Raw genomic sequence first — 17,110 nt, 5'->3', positions numbered from 1 at the left:
AATTCACAAAATCATGGCATTCGGGCAGGGGTGTGTAGACTTTTTATAAACTCCATATACATCCGTATGTACGCATCTATCCCTAATGCCCAATGCAGTCCAGTGGACAAATTACCAGTGGTTGTCTTCGGTTTTCCGCCTGAGTTGTCTACAAAGCGCACAAATAGGCGAGTCACGTGACAGTTTACATTTTAAACGAGGATATAAATGAGTTGATCTAATCAGCGTCGTCATTGCACCGTTGACTGAATCAACCTCTCCAGACAACATCCGCTGTCAAAACGGAGGAACCATGACAAAAGGTAGGATTTATTAGGAATACACCTCATTTTGAATGTGGAGTTTGAAGTTTACTTTCTGTCCTCTCTGCAGTTTCTTTTGCTGTGGCGACACTGGTGCATCTTTTCCTGAGCGTGGCCAGTGCCCCGATCTGTGCCTACGGACAAGCCGGCTGCCACGTCCCCACTTTGGCTGACCTCTTTGAGCGCGTCATGCAGCAGTCGTCCAGGATGCACGGCATCTCCAGTGACCTGCACTCGCAAACTGTGAGCCAACCAAAAGTGACATGACTCACAATGTTAGGGATGATTACTTTTTGGATGAAATTTTGGGATGAGCCGAAATTGCACTTCAACCTTTCAAAAATGAACTTAATTTGAGTTTCTCTTTCTTAGTTTGAATGCAATAAATTGTTTTGTGCCACATCACCCTGGGTTCTCCCTGGGCCTGCGTGGCTTTTCTCCGGGTACTCCGGTTTGCTCCCACATTCCAAAAACATGCACGGCAGGCTGATTGAACACTCGAAATTGTCCCTAGGTGTGCGTGTGGGCGCGGTTGATTATTCGTCTCTGTGTGCCCTGCGATTGGCTGGCAACCGGTTCAGTGTGTTTCCCCTCGCTCCAGCACCCCTCGTGACCCTTGTGAGGACAAAGCAGATCGGAAAATGGATGTATGGAAAATTGAGTCTCTTTCTTTCTCTCTCACTCCCCCACTCTGCCCCCTCTTTCTCATTCCATCTCGCTCTCTAACACTCTGACTTCTTTCTTCTCTCTTTGTCCCCCAACCTCCCTCCCTATAACAGGACCACTACTTGTACCCCAGCCGCAACATGCTTAGAAAGTGGAAATGCCACACGCATGACATCATGACACCAGGTGACAAACAGAATGCCAAAAATCTAGACGTGAGTACACACGCTCTATACACACACACACAAACATGTGCATTGTTTAGAGGATTACAAAATTCTTGTCATTTCCAAAATTGGAAAAACGGAAATGAACCAGAAATTGACATAATAGAAGTTTACCTTTTTAGTAGGGAATTTGAATGCAGTGGGGGAAATTTAGTATCACGCTACCGAAAACAAGATTTCTTGCAAGTAGGCTACGGTGGTGCCTTGACATACATGTGCTTCAAGCGAATTTTTCAAGTTGCGTGTCAAAAGACAAAAATTTAAGGTACGAGCAGGCTTCGGATGTGTCGTAATAGAAAAAAAAAGGAGCAATTAATGTCCTGCGATGGGCTCTCAGGTGGGCAAGCAGAGCAATCTATTTCGCATGGATGTATACTAATGCCAAAACAAAAGAACATGACGCCTTTCCATTCAGTTCCTCTCAATACCAACTTCATTCTGCTTCAAAGATTCAAATTTGTCATTCAACGATAGAAGCTTCCCTCCCGTGTGTGCAGAGAGAGCAGCTGACCGAGGTGATCCTGAGGCTGCTGGGGGCCTGGGGGGACCCCTTGTCACAACTGCACCAGAGCATGCGCCAGGACCAGAACAGGAACAAGAACCGTGCGCGGGACTTCAGTCGCTTGAGCTCCAACAAGGCTCTGGAGATGAGCGATGTGATGCAAGAGCTGAGGGACGGCGTCCTAAAAATGGCAGAGAAGGTGAGCTTGATGACTTTCGCTTTTGCTTTGTATTGGATAGCATGAGATGGGAGGTGTGCTTCAGGTTTTTGATCAGTGTACTGTGCCTTCAAATAAGAAATTGCATATATTTGGTTGCATGATGTCTTATTTAGAATAACAATGGACCATCACCCCTCCCGCACCCCGAATAGCAGGGTATCAATGAATGTTGCTAAGTGCAAAAGAAAAAAAAAAAACATTATAAAAATTATTTCAAAAAAATTGTCAAAGGGCGTGCATGGTTGTTCGTCTCTGTGTGCCCTGCGATTGGCTGGCAACTGATTCAGGGTGTCCCCCGCCTACTGCCCGAAGACAGCTGGGATAGGCTCCAGCACCCCCCGCGACCCTCGTGATGATAAAGCGGTTCGGAAGATGAATGTCAAAAATAAAGCTCAATTTAAAAAAATTAATTAGGGAACCACCAAATTAAGTATAAGAAAAAGCATTTAAAAAAGCTTAAAAGTGAAGAGGCAGACTTTTTTTAAGCTGGAAAAAAATACATTATGATTGCACTACTGCATTTTGAATAGGGTTGTTTAAAATGAAAATAAAAAAGCACTTAAACAATGGTCAACAAATGTTTTCCCTTTTTTTAAGCAGAGATGCAAGTCAACTTTTCTGAATTTTTTTCTGCGCCACTTCCGAAACTGCCCTCAATTTCTTTTCTCTAGCACATCAGGTTTTCATGATAATAATGATAATTTTAAAAAGCAAACGTATTGAACTATACTATTACATATTTTTGGCGGTGCTTATCACTCGGGGAAGCCTTAAAGAATCATGACCTCGTGGATCTTGACTCGTATTCATAATTTGGAGTAAAATGTTTTTATTTTTTTCCCCCCTAACCTTTAGATGAAGCTTCAGGGAGTGCTCGGTAACGCAGTCGCTTTTGTCCAGCCTGAGAGAGAACTCCATTCTTCTGCCTTTTCCTTCTACAAAAGAGGAAGTCTGAGCTCGCTGGACCGCAATGACCTGCTCTACTGCCTCCGTCGAGACTCTGACAAGGTCAAAAATTACCTGCGCATTTTGCAGTGCTCCACCCTGCCAGGTCTGGACTGTTAAATAGCGTTATGCGGCTCCTAGTCGCCTTTAGTATAGCCTCGTTCGTGGTTGGGTTATGAGCAATGTACTAAAAAGCTTTTTTTTTAAAAATGGAGTAGAAATCATGTAAGCTAGTGTTTTGCAATCATAAAATTCACGAGAAATCAAACTTCCTGGAACTGAGCGTCTGTTTTTGTAAACATAATTTGAATTTAGTTGATCATTTCATGGTACCAATTATATATATATATACATATATATATATACTGTATGTATACCGTTTTTTTTTTTTACAGTGAAGCCCATTTCCACTGGTGGATTTTTTTAACTTTCAGTTTGAGTAGACCTTTTCCGCCAGTAAAAAATAAATAAAAGCAAAGACGGTCGGGCCACCTTCACACGCAAGCCCATTCATAGGTGACGTTTGAGAAACACTTGCATTAAGTCTGTTGCATGTGATGGAAATCTAAAAATCTCAAACTGAAGTTGTACCAGGAGGGGAAAAAAAATCCACTTTTGCAAACAGAATGGGATTCCATAGTAACTGGCTTTAGGGTCTGGAAAAAAAGTTCACATGATACTAATATTTTTAAATTATACACGTACAATACAATGATACTGAATGCTTAGGCAACGCAATTGAACTTAAAAAATTAGTCCAACATGAGAGATTAAGTAGGCTGATTTTCCGCTAGAGTAAATAAATAAAGTGACTCATTTGTCTCATTGAGTCTATATCTAGAAAACATTAGTGTAACGACCATGACAATTGCTAATGATGAATAAGTGATTGGCCATGAGTTGACCGTCCGTTCATCGAGGAGGGGAACCCAGAGGGAAGCAATCATGAAAACAATAAAAACGTTAGTCATACAAGCTTTTACATATTTCATCCGTCTATCCGTTTTCTAATCCACACAAGAGGGTCACAGGCGAGTTGGAGCCGATCCCAGCTGTCTTCGGGCAGTCGGCGGGGTACACCCTCAACTGTGACAGAGCCAAATCCGCAGGTATTTGTTGTTGGACAGCACGACTAAATAATTTTGAATCACATGTAGTCTGATCAAAGTGTGTCATAAATATTCCAGGAGTGGTGTCACCCCTAAGGTGACATGGAAGCAAAAAAACAACAACTTTGCGTTCCCTCCCAAAGTTTTCCATTCCCGTGCAAAAACGGCAAGATACCGCAATTTTTATATATTTTTGCAAGGGGTCTCTCTTTTTTTTGGGACCACCACGTCATCTTACTGTTGTTATAGTAATGGCGCACACATTTTTGGGTGCTCTTTTTTTTTCCTCCAACGAGCTCAATGCTAATTTATGAACAAACGCGCCAGATGTTGGAATATTCCATTTGGGACAGTTTGTATGACACAAACCGGCACTTTTATATCTCATTAATATCATCACTTATAAGCGTTAGGCTCCAATAAAAACTGCGTCAGTGATACTTGAGCAGGAAACGAAAGACACGTTCGCCAGGTTGTGTGTGACGTTTCAGGGGGAGCGGACGATACCAGTGCTCTTATAGGGGCGGTACGGAAAATCTATATAATAAATTTCGATCACGCTATTTATTTCAAGTGCATACTTAGACAAGAATCGGTAGTAAATGTAATGTAATATTCAATAAGGGCTTCGTTATAAGATGAGAAGCACGCCAGGCAACACTTGATGTTCACTCACCCCTCCGTTGTTGCTTTTCAATCATGGGTAAAAGGTGTTTTTTTTAGGGTGGATACCGTCACTTAGCATGTGTCGAATATTCTGAGGTTGTCATTTTAATGTCATACTTTTATACACGTTGTATTTTACACACAGGCAGTACAAATTCATGCCCATTGATGTACGAAAAAAATAAGAAGCACGTCAGTAAACCAACTAAAATACAATGTAAAATAAAATTATCGTATGCTATTATAGGTTAACCAATCTTCAAAAATACTGCATTGTAGTCTCTTTGGCCAATGTAAGCCACCATCTTTAACACAAGATGGCGCTGACGGATAGCCGGTGGGATATTAATAATGGTAAACAAACTACACAAATAATGTAAGTTAATGTTAATAAGAATAACAATGTACATTTATGCAGCGCTTTTTGTGACAAAACTATCGATGACTTTGAGCAATATTCTCGCACTAAACACACATCAAGGTCTAAATGTATTGTTTATGATTTCAACTTGAGACACCACTTCAATAGACTACAACAGTCACCATATATTTCAAATCCATGGTTTTAAGGTGCTTCACTCTGAATATGGAATTTGCCATTTTGGAATGACAGCCATTTTATGTACCTCTATTTTCAGGGGGTTAAAGAATATTTGGACAAAGGGAGATGGTTGTATGTATAGCTGCAATACTTCTCAGTTAAGTGAAATGAACTGCCCATGCCTTGAGAGACTTTAGTGCAGGGGTCACCAGCATGGTGCCAGGTAGCCCCCCAAGTACGACTGGAGTAGCCAGCAGGCTTGTTTTAGCTCACCTGTGAGGGGACTTTATCATTTCATCCCATGTTATATCATTATTAAAATTATTGTATGGTTATAAATATCCACCCATCTATTTTCTGTCCCACTTATGTTAATTAGTGTCACGGCATTAATCATTAATAATATATTATTGAATGTAATTATAGCTTCGTACTAATCTACACCCAAGCAGTAGTTCTCTGTTTCGAAAAAATTGGTGACCCCAGACCGAGAGTGTTTGCGTTCGTCAAGAGTAAAGGTTTGTGCTCTTATTACTTTTTATTCTTGGCTAGGGACTTGCTTCAATAGCTCATAATATTTTCCCCATGGCTGTCCAGGAAATAACTTGTGGGCAATACAAAGTAATTACATTTCCTGGGTGAACATAGAAAAAAAAATGTGATTGTATTAATAATGTATGTGTAGGGGCGCCACATAAATGCAAGAAGCCACAGATACTTCCACGTTTGTATCATCTATTTTTAAAACACAGTGATCACAGAACATGTTGGCATGAGTGGAAACAATGTGGAGCGGGATGGAGATCCAAATGCTGATACTTTGGGGGTTCTAAGGAAAAAGCTGAACACATGAAGAGATCTGGAACAGGCCCCAGCATCACTTGACAAGCCACTTCAACAAGGCCAGCACAGCCAACAAAAGTCTTTCCAAGTCATTCAGGGATTGGCTGAAGTGTGTTGTCAATTTAGGATAGTCTCTGAACACAGCATTATAGAGAAACACTTCTGTTCCCGTCCATCTGGCAGAGAATTTATCTGCGTGCTGGGCAAAGTGAAATTGTGTTTCCTTGCAAGAAATTTCACAAGGGCTCTTTCAGAAAGGTAAGTGTTCCCATGGTCGAGGAGGATGCAGTTTCAACAATGACTGAAGTAATATTCAAAGCATCCGAGCTCTATTTAAAAAAAATAAAAAATAAATTCACGAGGGTGAGCCACAAAGGCAGCCGAGCAGCCAATCTTGTTTATTGCCATGTTTCAAAAAGACAAAGCTCAGCTGACAGAGGATGATGTTGACAAAAATAATGATGGCATACCTTAAGCATGCAAAATTTCACTGTGCGCTTAGACAGGCATTTGAAAAGGCAGATACTTTCACAAAGGGGTAAAGGCAATACATTTTTTATAACATTTATTCTCTGAAGGGGTCCCAGGTGAGCCAGAGCCTATCCCAGCTGACTTTGGGCGAGAGGCTGGGATTCACCCTGTTCTAGTTGCCAGTCAGTCACATGGCTAGTGTAGACCAGTGACACTCCCATTCACAGCTATGGACAATTTACAGTTTTTAATTGAAACAGCCATATATGCCACATATGTATTGTATTTGTACAACATATACTCTGTAGAATATACAGTATGCTGTTCCTGGACATTTGCAATTTGCATGAATGAATTTGTTGTTGAGAGGAACGTTCACCAATCCGATTTATTTTACGAGTTATTCAAGACGCGAGCCGTTGTTCAGACAATTTTTCGGTGCAGTGAACCCAACTCACCTCAAATCACATTACGACAAGTACAACACGCAGGGGTTTAGCAGATAGCGAACAATTCGTCAAGAAAGAGGCTTCAAACTGTTTACTCTCCTCATTGCCGGGGATGTAAAGTTTGGATAATGCCCCTGTTCAAAATCCCGGATCACTAATATTCTCAGCATTGAGCTCTGTCTGTCGGAAGTGGACAAAAATATTGACAAAATTTTTCCTTTTTAAAACAAACATTCACCATGGGATTGTTACAGCTATTTCTGGTTGTCTGCATATTCTGCGCTTGCTCAGGTAAGGGCATCGCCATCGATCATCCAACCATGTTGCCTCACATGATTAATTCATATGTTGTTTTTATGCGCTTGTCCAGCAAGACCTCTTTGAGTCACCCCCCCCCCCCCCCGCTCTCCAACCACTCCCACCACTAACCATGACCGTTTGTGTTTCCACAAATTAGTGCAAGGATTTGGGGTTGACCCAGCTCTGCGCATCAGCGTGTTGGATGAACTCCCGGCCAGAGATGGATTTGATGGAGTTAGTCAGGTCCAAGGCTTCCAGAGAGAATCAAGAGCGTTCCACTTCCAAGGTATGGCAACTCCACAAGCTGCTGTTTGAATCATTGCTGCCCTTTAAATTCACTTTGTTCTACCGGCACACCCCAGTATGTGGATTATTTGCAGTTTTCGAAGGGGGGGTTGTGGGTGGGATGAGGAACGTGCATCCATCCCCCAGTTGTCACCCACTGGTGCAGTGTGTGTGCTGTCTGAACAGTTGCTGAAAAATGTGTTTTCGCTATTACTTGCATATGTTTTACAAGGCAATGGCAGTGCTTTGAAAGGTGTCAAGTACAGATCCAAATACTTTCCCATAACTCAGAGAAGGCGGACCTTCAACAAGGCTTCGACAATCGTACATCACATGAAGGGATATTGGAGGGTGTATTCACTCCCTATTAGTCTGATCGTGAACATTTCTTCAAAAATCTAACTGTGCTTGCGTCAAACTGTTTACTGTCACTCCCAGTTGAAGTCTTCAGTCAAACTAAACATAAAACAAAGTGACTTGCATGATACTTATTTGAAAGAACTGCTAGATTCAGCTTCTGGTACACATAATCAGATAGGCTACTTCAGCTGACATGTTACGTTGCTATTATCTTTGCTTTGACTTGGCTTTTCCCTATTTGTGGCACTCTGGCACACATCACCGTTGAATCCAGTTGACACCTTGAAGTCACTCGTGATCAACAGGATTCGGTGATGTACAAGACGCTTTTTTGGGATGGAGGCTGAAATGGATTCGTAGCATTTTCATTCATTTCATATGGGAAAAATGATTTGAGATAAAGTCTTCTGAATTTAGCGCTTGGTGACGGAGCAAATAAAACTTGTATCGCAAGGCGTCACGCTTGTCATGCCCGATGCTCCTCCAGTCCCACATTTGTAGTTCACTGGCAGCGGAATTCCGAGTATCGTAAAAAAGGGTAACTGAGATAAGAAGAGACAATATTTTATACAGCGCAGCCGACAAGATAACACACAATATGATACGATGTGATACAAGGAAGATAAGACCAGACATAATATAAAAAGATAATATAATTCGATACTATATCACACAAAGATGAGATTTGATATTGTAGGACATCGAAGTGATGCTCCTCTATGTGTACAGTTTGATATCAACAGGATAAGGCGATTGGTATGAGAGCAGTCAACACACCACTTTTCTGCCTTCCTTTGCTTCTTCCTTTCTTAATTCCGCACTTTTTCCTTCCTTCCTTATTTCCTTCCATCCACCCTTCCTTCTGTCATCCCTATTTTTTAATTGTGCATCCTTCTATGTTGTTTTCTTCTTCCTTCTTAATCTTCCTTACACAATTCCTTTCCTTTGCTAAAACCTAATTTTCAGCCTTCCTTAATTCTTTCCTTTGTTCTGTCCTTTATTTCTTCTTTTCTTCCTCCCCTCAGGCCAGCTTTTTATTGATGTTTCCTTCCTGAAGCCTACTTTTTAGCCCTCCTTCAACCGTCCTTCCTTCCTTTTGCCACACTTGTTTTTTGTTAATGTATCGTTGGCTTAAAACGACTTATCTGCCTCCCTTCCATACTGCCTTGGAACCTACTTTCTTCGTTTTGCTTCAAATTATTCATCGTTATTAATGGTAAATGTAAAGAATTAATCAAGAAAGGGCTGATCAGCTTTGCTTATTCTGTATTTGACCGCCATTGAAATGCATTGAGGGGCGAAGGGGGATGTGTCAAACAAAATCTTTAATATTACATTTCCATGGAAAATGTCCCTTGGGGGGGGGCAACCAACATTTTTGTATTCATTATGAATAACAAAATCCGCGAATCCTTGGGTGCCGAATTGGGAGTATGCGGGGGGCCGCGTACCCTGAGGCACGCTAAATTGACGTGTGTTCTGTATTGTCCTACCACCAGGTGGCGCGGTTTCCCCACTATCCTCCATGTCTTCCTACCAGGACAGTGGGAGTTCTCCCGCCCTCCCTCCCCGCTCTCCCCTCCACCCTGGGCGGCAGCAGCTCCCCTTCCTCCCGCGCCGCGGCAGGACCGTCTGTTGAGCTGGGGAAGGGCAGCGTCACGTTTCCTTTTGTGCATCCTCCGAGCATCCACCTGTGCCGGCGGCCGGCGCTCATGGTGCACATCCGCAAACCCTACATGGAGTAATAATAACAACACTGGATTTCCATCTTTGTTTCGTGCGTGTATGTGCGCGTGTGCGTTAACGCCTCCTCATCGCCGGGGATGTAAAGTTTGGATAATGCCCCCGTTCAAAATCCTGGATCGCTAATATTCTCAGCATTGAGCTCTATCTGTCGGAAGTGGACAAAAATATGGACTAATTTTTCCTTTTTAAAACAAACATTCACCATGGGATTGTTACAGCTATTTCTGGTTGTCTGCATATTCTGCGCTTGCTCAGGTAAGGGCATCGCCATCGATCATCCAACCATGTTGCCTCACATGATTAATTCATATGTTGTTTTTATGCGCTTGTCCAGCAAGACCTCTTTGAGTCACCCCCCCCCCCCCCCCCCCCAACCACTCCCACCACTAACCATGACCGTTTGTGTTTCCACAAATTAGTGCAAGGATTTGGGGTCGACCCAGCTCTGCGCATCAGCGTGTTGGATGAACTCACGGCCAGAGATGGATTTGATGGAGTCAGTCAGGTCCAAGGCTTCCATCGAGAATCAAGAGCGTTCCACTTCCAAGGTATGGCAACTCCACAAGCTGCTGTTTGAATCATTGCTGCCCTTTAAATTCACTTTGTTCTACCGGCACACCCCAGTATGTGGATTATTTGCAGTTTTCGAAGGGGGGGTTGTGGGTGGGATGAGGAACGTGCATCCATCCCCCAGTTGTCACCCACTGGTGCAGTGTGTGTGCTGTCTGAACAGTTGCTGAAAAATGTGTTTTCGCTATTACTTGCATATGTTTTACAAGGCAATGGCAGTGCTTTGAAAGGTGTCAAGTACAGTTCCAAATACTTTCCCATAACTCAGAGAAGGTGGACCTTCAACAAGGCTTCGACAATCGTACATCCCATGAAGGGATATTGGAGGCTGTATTCACTACCTATTAGTCTGATCGTGAACATTTCTTCAAAAATCTAACTGTGCTTGCGTCAAACTGTTTGCTGTCACCACAGATGAAGTTTATTGTCAAAAACATACGACTAAGAGAATTACACGTTCTGTCTTTAAAACTGCATTTTGCCCTGTATGAATAAGATAAGATAAGATAAGATATCCTTTATTTGTCCCGCAATGGGGAAATTACAATCAGAATTCAGAAAGGAAAAACGCTGGGTAGGGAGAGGGAAAAAAAAAACACGCTCGAACTATCCTCTTCCGAGGATAATTTAAGTCCAGGATAAAAAAGACCCTAGCACATGAATAAGCATTAGACAGTTACAACAAGTCACAAGACATAACATGTATAAGGGGGGGGGGGGGGGGGGATGAATGGGAAGGGGGGGGGGGGGTAGGGCAGGGTAACCGCGACGCGGCTGACGATGACCAGCCGCACGGTCACCGTTGCGCTCCGTATCATCGAACCACGTCACGGGGGGAAAAAGAATCGGAGCGATGAAGACGGTGATAACAAGGATGTGTATGCGCGTGTGGTTGTCCAGCTGTGTATGTGTCAAGTCAAGTCAAGTCAAGTCAACAGTATTTATAGAGCACTTTCAAACAGCCATCGCTGCATACAAAGTGCTGTACATGGAGCAATTTAACATGCACAATAAACAGTAAGACAAATCGGTAATAAAGGCGGTAGAAAGCACCAAACAGTAAAACCAAGAACAAATCTAAGTCATGCTGAGTCGAATGCCAAAGAATACAAGTGAGTTTTGAGGAGGGTTTTGAAGATGGGCAGCGAGGAGGCTTGCCGAATGTTTAGTGGGAGGTCATTCCAGAGAGAGGGACCAGCAACAGAAAAGGCTCGATCCCCTCTGAGCCTCAGTTTAGTGTGTATGCGTGTACAGGTCATAGCTGCTTCGTCGAGGTCTGCTCATCATGAAGACAGTCCCGGCTTATCAGTCCATGGCCGAGAAGGAGGGGGGTTGGTGGTGGGGGCCCTAGACTCCATGCGTATTTCCATCCACGGGAAAGGCCAGATAGCGTTGTTTGTTTTGGAGAGACGGCCGCCAACAATTCCAGACAGCCTAGAGTCCTTGGTCTGTATCTCTCACTGGCGCCGATCAGCCAATCCTCAATTCCTTTTCGAAGCGAAAATTCCAACGTCTCCATGGTATTATCGATCGCGCGGAGTCGCTCCAAACCGCAACAATATTGCGGTTGAGCTCAGTCACCGCTTGAGTCTGAGTGTTGGACATTCGCGCCAAGCCATCCAGAGTGACCGGCAGCTTCTTCACTTCCAATAGAGCTGCTCCCGTCGGTTGAATTTTGCGATAGAACAGCAAGCTGCCAACACCAAACAGCAGCATACCTGTTATCAAAAGGCCAATAATGTAGATGTCTTCCACGTCCTCCATGGATCCAGGGCGTATCCGGCAGCAAGTGTCCCCGGAGGGCAAGCAGGCTCCCCACTGCCCGCTCTTTCCGTCGAAAATTTTTGTCAATTACATCGAGAGACCAGCCAACTAATTCCATGGTTAGTTCTTCGGATGAAAACACGGTAGGAGGCTAGGGGAAAAAAAAAAGCTTGCTAACTTAATGCCTGACCATGTAAAACGCCATAGAAGGGCTAATGAAACTAGCCCTGATGAGATGGTATCGTTAGAACCCTTTTCCAGTGAATTTATCTGGGTTACAGCAGCACACATTAGACTAAACCAGACACAAACATAACTTTCTAAGTTTTTTTTTTAGAACTATTTTTGTTGATTGGCACAAACGCGCGCCATGTAATTTCATTTCGATGCCGTTTTTGAAAATTTGGGAAATCACGTTTGGACTTGCGGGGCGTGGCTATTTAAATTTTTTATTTTTGTGTCTGACAATTTGGTGGCAGAAAAGAGATGACATTTTAGATGAGCTTGGAGCAGGTCTAAGTTGTGGCGCAAGTGGTATAATGGGATTTTGGTGGACTTGCTCAAGGTGCAGGCAGACATATTCGGAGCTCGGCGGATGTTTGTGGTGGATCTCATCATACAATAGTTACCTGCCAAAAAAATATAATGAGGCTGGGTTGATATATTGGATTTCTTAGACCTTACCTTTAAAATCCCCGACAAGCAGCATCCATCGTCTGACTTGGTTGCATGTACCACCCGTTGCAATCCTCTATATAGTGTGATATCCAATTTACATTTCTGTCCTTATGTTTAATATCAGCACTGTGGGAGACAAAAGCAACACAACATTGTGAACCCACAGATGCTCAAGACACAGATTTGGACATTTTTTTTTAAGGACAAAACCTGGACTTGCTAGAAAAAGGAGCCTTTTAGAAAATAGCCATTCTTGATCATTTTGGTAACATGTCAGTGGTTTTTCTTTTGTCAGTTGCTCTCCAGTTTTCTCCAACTTACTTCAGTGGCTCCGGTATGAGCCCAAGATGCATGATTGGTTTTGCTTAGGATTCAAGTGCAAATCAGGATTGGCCGACCTTGGCGGATGTCTGTGCTGTTCTTTATTAGGACATTGTCACTGTGTGCATTGAATTGTAATCTCCCTGGAGAGCCAGCATCATCCATCATTAGAAAAAACCCCCCAGGATATTAAAAAAATAAAATAAATAATAATAATAATAAGTTGACAGGATGCACGAAGCAGTGCTGATGAAAACCTCCTTGGTTGATCTTCTAATGAGACCATCATGAGAAAGACATAGCTATCTGTCAAAAAACAGCCAAAAGCAGCTTAAGTAAAGAAGAACGTGGCTTTTTTTTAGACCTTCGGAGCTGTGTCGATGTTCACTAGAAAGATGTCCAGGTAGACTGCTTGGAGTGAGAATGTTTTTCCGGGACAGTCATTTTGTCTGCCGTCTTCCTCCTTTCACGGCTGATATCTTCTAATCTGCAGCCGCTGAGGAACCGAGCGGCCCCAGCCATTTCTGTGAAGGCGGCCTGTTTGATGTCCCCTTTGGAGACGGAAAACAGTCACCACAAGTGCTCTATCCATGCAGGTTGCGAGGGGGAGGGCAAAGAAAGCTGCTCCTATCTTTTATTACAAAAAATAATTCTCATTTATTCTCATTTTCTATGCATGTCCCCGCCCTCACGAACACACCCAAACATGAGAAGGTAGCCTTTTATTTATGACAGACGTTCGGGATGTCTGCGTTTAGTTTAATGGTGCGGGGTGAGGGGGAGGCCTTCGTTTGTGTTTGTGATGAAAATAGACACGCCGAGCGAGCGAGCGAGCGGGACGGGACTTGAAGGAGGAAGAAAGCAGGCGAGAGGGATGGGAGAGGAAGCGCCGTCTGGCAGCTGTGCTGATTCAACATGTATGGATGTTCGAGGCTGCCGGCACCGGCAGACGTGCCCGTGATGACATTCCCGCGCTCATTAGATTGCAGCCAGAACATTTCCATGGCCGGGCACTGTGACGCCTGCATGCTGCCTGCCCTAAGGGAAGGCTGATATCTCCGTGTCCTGACTGGAGGCAGGAGGAGGCAAAAAAAAAAAAAAAGGACATGCAGTAATACACATGATGTTTTTGCGTGTCTACTAGCCAGCGCCTACACCCAGAATGGCCGCTTGATCAATTAAAAAATAAAAAAAAAGTAACTGAATAAAATGACACAATTGAGTGAGTTGATGTTGATGAAGAAGTGCGGAAAATAACGTATTGCACTTCATGTGGGTTTGCTGTGAAGTAGTTTTGTGCCATCCTTGAATGGCAAATTCTATGCACGAGAACACTACTGGCAAAAAAAAAAATCACACTATTGTCTATATTTCAAATGACATTTTTGTCATGCATCTTGTTAGGAAATGCGTGGCTCTGTGTTTCCCCTCAGTAGTGCTGATTTAAAAAAAAAATGGTTGCCCTCTCCATGCGGAGTTGCTACGGTCGGTGTACCAATTGAGTTCCATTCCACTCATGCGGATGACGCACCTGACAATTAATTAGGTCACAGCATTTGTTGGAGCTGCCTGACACAATGCAATGCCGTACCTCAATAAGCAAGAGTATCGGGTGCTTATTTGGGGTCCGTCGTTGCTGATGTGGGAGGAGATGCAGTTGATGTCCCGTTGGAGTTGAATTCTGTTTATGTGGATAAAGCACCTGACAATTAATCGGGGCACTGCATTTGTTGGCGCTTACAAATGCAAAAAAAACCCCAGCCACAGTCTCTTGGCAAATTAATACTGAAAAAAACCCCAACCAATTATTGATTTGACTCCATTTAATTATGTGGGGTTTTTCTTCCCCCAGTGGACTATACATGCACTTAAGAATGTATCTGTATCCAGATGATTTTATTTTGTGCAGCCACTTGAAATAACGTTCAGTCAATCCAACACCATTTATTTTTCAGTGTCGCTCCACTATCAAGTGTTTATTTGGGGTAAGGCATTTAATATTTGCTTCTCATTCCACTGATGTGCATGAAGCACCGGTAATTGATTGTGCGATTAACAAAGTCCAGTATAATTTTTTTGGGTGTGGGTGTAAGGTATTTATCTCCTATTATTATTATGACGTGTTTATCATTCCCCAGCTCAAATAAAAGTGTAAAAAACAATCACATCTACTGTGCTAAATGGACAACCAAAACCCATCTTGATCAGTCACGTGATGTTTACATCCATCTGCTTGTGTTAGAAGGCTGTGAAACGTCTCTTCTGATGAATGTAGTGGCACATATAAACAGCAGATTGGAATGAATCACTTCACATGACAACCCGGCTACCATTGAATTCTTCCCATTCACTTGCAATTCTACTCTATATTTCCATAAGGTACGATATTATAGATCGGGGGGCTTGGGTAGGCGGACGCAGTTGTTGAGCACGTCCCTGCTGATGCTTTTTCAAGTAGCTGTCAGGGCAACGGTGCAGAGCTGGACCTTGGGGATGGGCGTCATGGACAAAGCCCTCGGGCTACACAACCCCCCTCCACCCCCCTTCCACACGTGCCCCAGTGCTCGTTGATAGAGCAAAATTATCCCAACATTAGCCAGTAGTCCTCCTCCCCCATCGCAACATTTTAGTATGGAGACGTGTGTAGTGTAAAGACAAAAAGCAGAGACGCCACACCCAGCTGTGCCACCCCCCCATCTTTCCTATTCCACATTATTATTAACTGCACTCTGGCTTCAAGCGTGCGGACCAAACTCATTCAAGGTGCAAACATCACAAGAGTATCCTTTCTGCTGTTGTCAAGGCTCCTCTGTAGTTGCATCTCCAAGTGAGCGCATGTGTGCGAGTGTGCGTCCCTGACGGCGTTCACTCTGAAGTGCTGCAAAAGCGAAGAGACAAATTTATAAGAAAACAGCCTGTGTGTGCGTGTGTGTATTTTGCACACGCTCCATTCTTCCGCTCTGGCGAGGAAGACATACAATGTGATTGGAAAAGATAAACACCTAACCACAGCATTCCTATTGAATTTTTTTTTTTTAAGCAGCTACTCTGTTAGCGGCATCCCATAGAAAAGAAGAGTGAAAATGGGAGATAAATTCAGTCTTTTAGTTCGTAAGCTTTTAAACTCGCCTAATGGTTTCTAATTGTTTTGGAAAGGAGCCAAACTAGAGAGCAGCGTGTTGCTATTTTTGCCTGGTTTATTATGTTGTCTGCCATGTTAAATTCCCAAATGCAAACATCACTATAGCCAATCTTAAAAAAAAAAAAAAAAAAAAAATCCCAAGTAGGAAGGTAGAGGGAAAATAATTCCCCTCCAATTTAGTCATTTATCTTTTTCTCCCTAGCTGCAGAGTGCCAAAAACGAAATCATCCATGAATCCATTTTCTGTCGCAGTTGCGCTCGTCAGGGTTTCAAATGAGCTCCGCTCTGGGCTGGTTGCCAGCCAGTCGCAAGGCTCATATCGACAAACATGCATTCGCACACACTTTTCTCGCTTTGGTCAATTTGGAGAAGACTAAAACCTATAAGCGCAAATTCACACAGGTGCTGCTGTGGGCGACAGCTCACGCCTGGGCACTCACACGCCACCAGGCCCAGTCGCTGAACATATTTTCTCTACATTTCATTCTTTCAATTGTTTCTGTATCAAAGTATTTTTTACAATGTCGTTAAAAGGTGTGTTTCGCTAAGTTTATGGGTGGCATGCGGGAGGAATTTTTATATGAGCTCTTTTTGAGGTGCAACAATTAAATGATGAATGAAGACTAATCGATTATCAAATGTCATCCTTTCTACTTCGTTCTTTGGTTTGGCTGCTCCACAAAAGTTATCCAAGCTTTCCAAACTGCTCGCTGACATTCTGCCCACCACCCTGAGGTCAAAGTCTGTTTAGCCGGCTGCCCTGTGAGGTGAGCCTAATCATGCATTCCGGTGACCGCTGTGCGGCGGCATTATTTCCGTCCTCCCGGGGCAGCCGGGCCACCGCCGCGTTGAGCTTTGTGTGTTGTGCGTGTGTGAATGTCAAGCAAGGCGGGTCATTGAGGAAGGCGACGCCGAGGATTGAGGAGGAATTGCTGGCTAAAGCAATCCTGGAGGTGCCCTTGGCTCTTGTTTAGTGTTTGTTCCAGGAGAGCGGCGGCACAGC

The 17,110-nt window shown here is 43.5% G+C and overlaps 2 protein-coding genes across 2 annotated transcripts in view; both read left to right on the top strand.

Annotated features, from left to right (window-relative positions):
* Window positions 1–292: 292 nt before the first annotated feature.
* LOC147206703 (prolactin-like) lies at window positions 293–2,982 on the top strand. The gene is made up of 5 exons (XM_086108513.1): window positions 293–302; window positions 373–545; window positions 1,082–1,183; window positions 1,693–1,896; window positions 2,773–2,982. The coding sequence occupies exons 1-5, from the start codon at window positions 293–295 to the stop codon at window positions 2,980–2,982; spliced, it is 699 nt and encodes a 232-aa protein (XP_085964639.1).
* A 6,521-nt stretch (window positions 2,983–9,503) lies between these two features.
* nell2a (neural EGFL like 2a) overlaps window positions 9,504–17,110 on the top strand; it is a 78,362-nt gene continuing 70,755 nt past the window's right edge. The window contains exons 1-2 of the mRNA XM_086109111.1: window positions 9,504–9,887; window positions 10,052–10,180. Of these exons, the coding sequence (XP_085965237.1) occupies window positions 9,836–9,887; window positions 10,052–10,180 (181 nt within the window). The 5' untranslated portion in view covers window positions 9,504–9,835. The remainder of the gene's footprint in view (window positions 9,888–10,051; window positions 10,181–17,110) is intronic.

The sequence above is a fragment of the Hippocampus guttulatus genome, chromosome 4 (assembly GCF_054856545.1).
Source record: "Hippocampus guttulatus isolate MCC_2025c chromosome 4, RoL_Hgut_1.0, whole genome shotgun sequence".
NCBI lineage: Eukaryota > Metazoa > Chordata > Actinopteri > Syngnathiformes > Syngnathidae > Hippocampus > Hippocampus guttulatus.
This window is presented reverse-complemented; position numbering and strand designations above follow the sequence as displayed.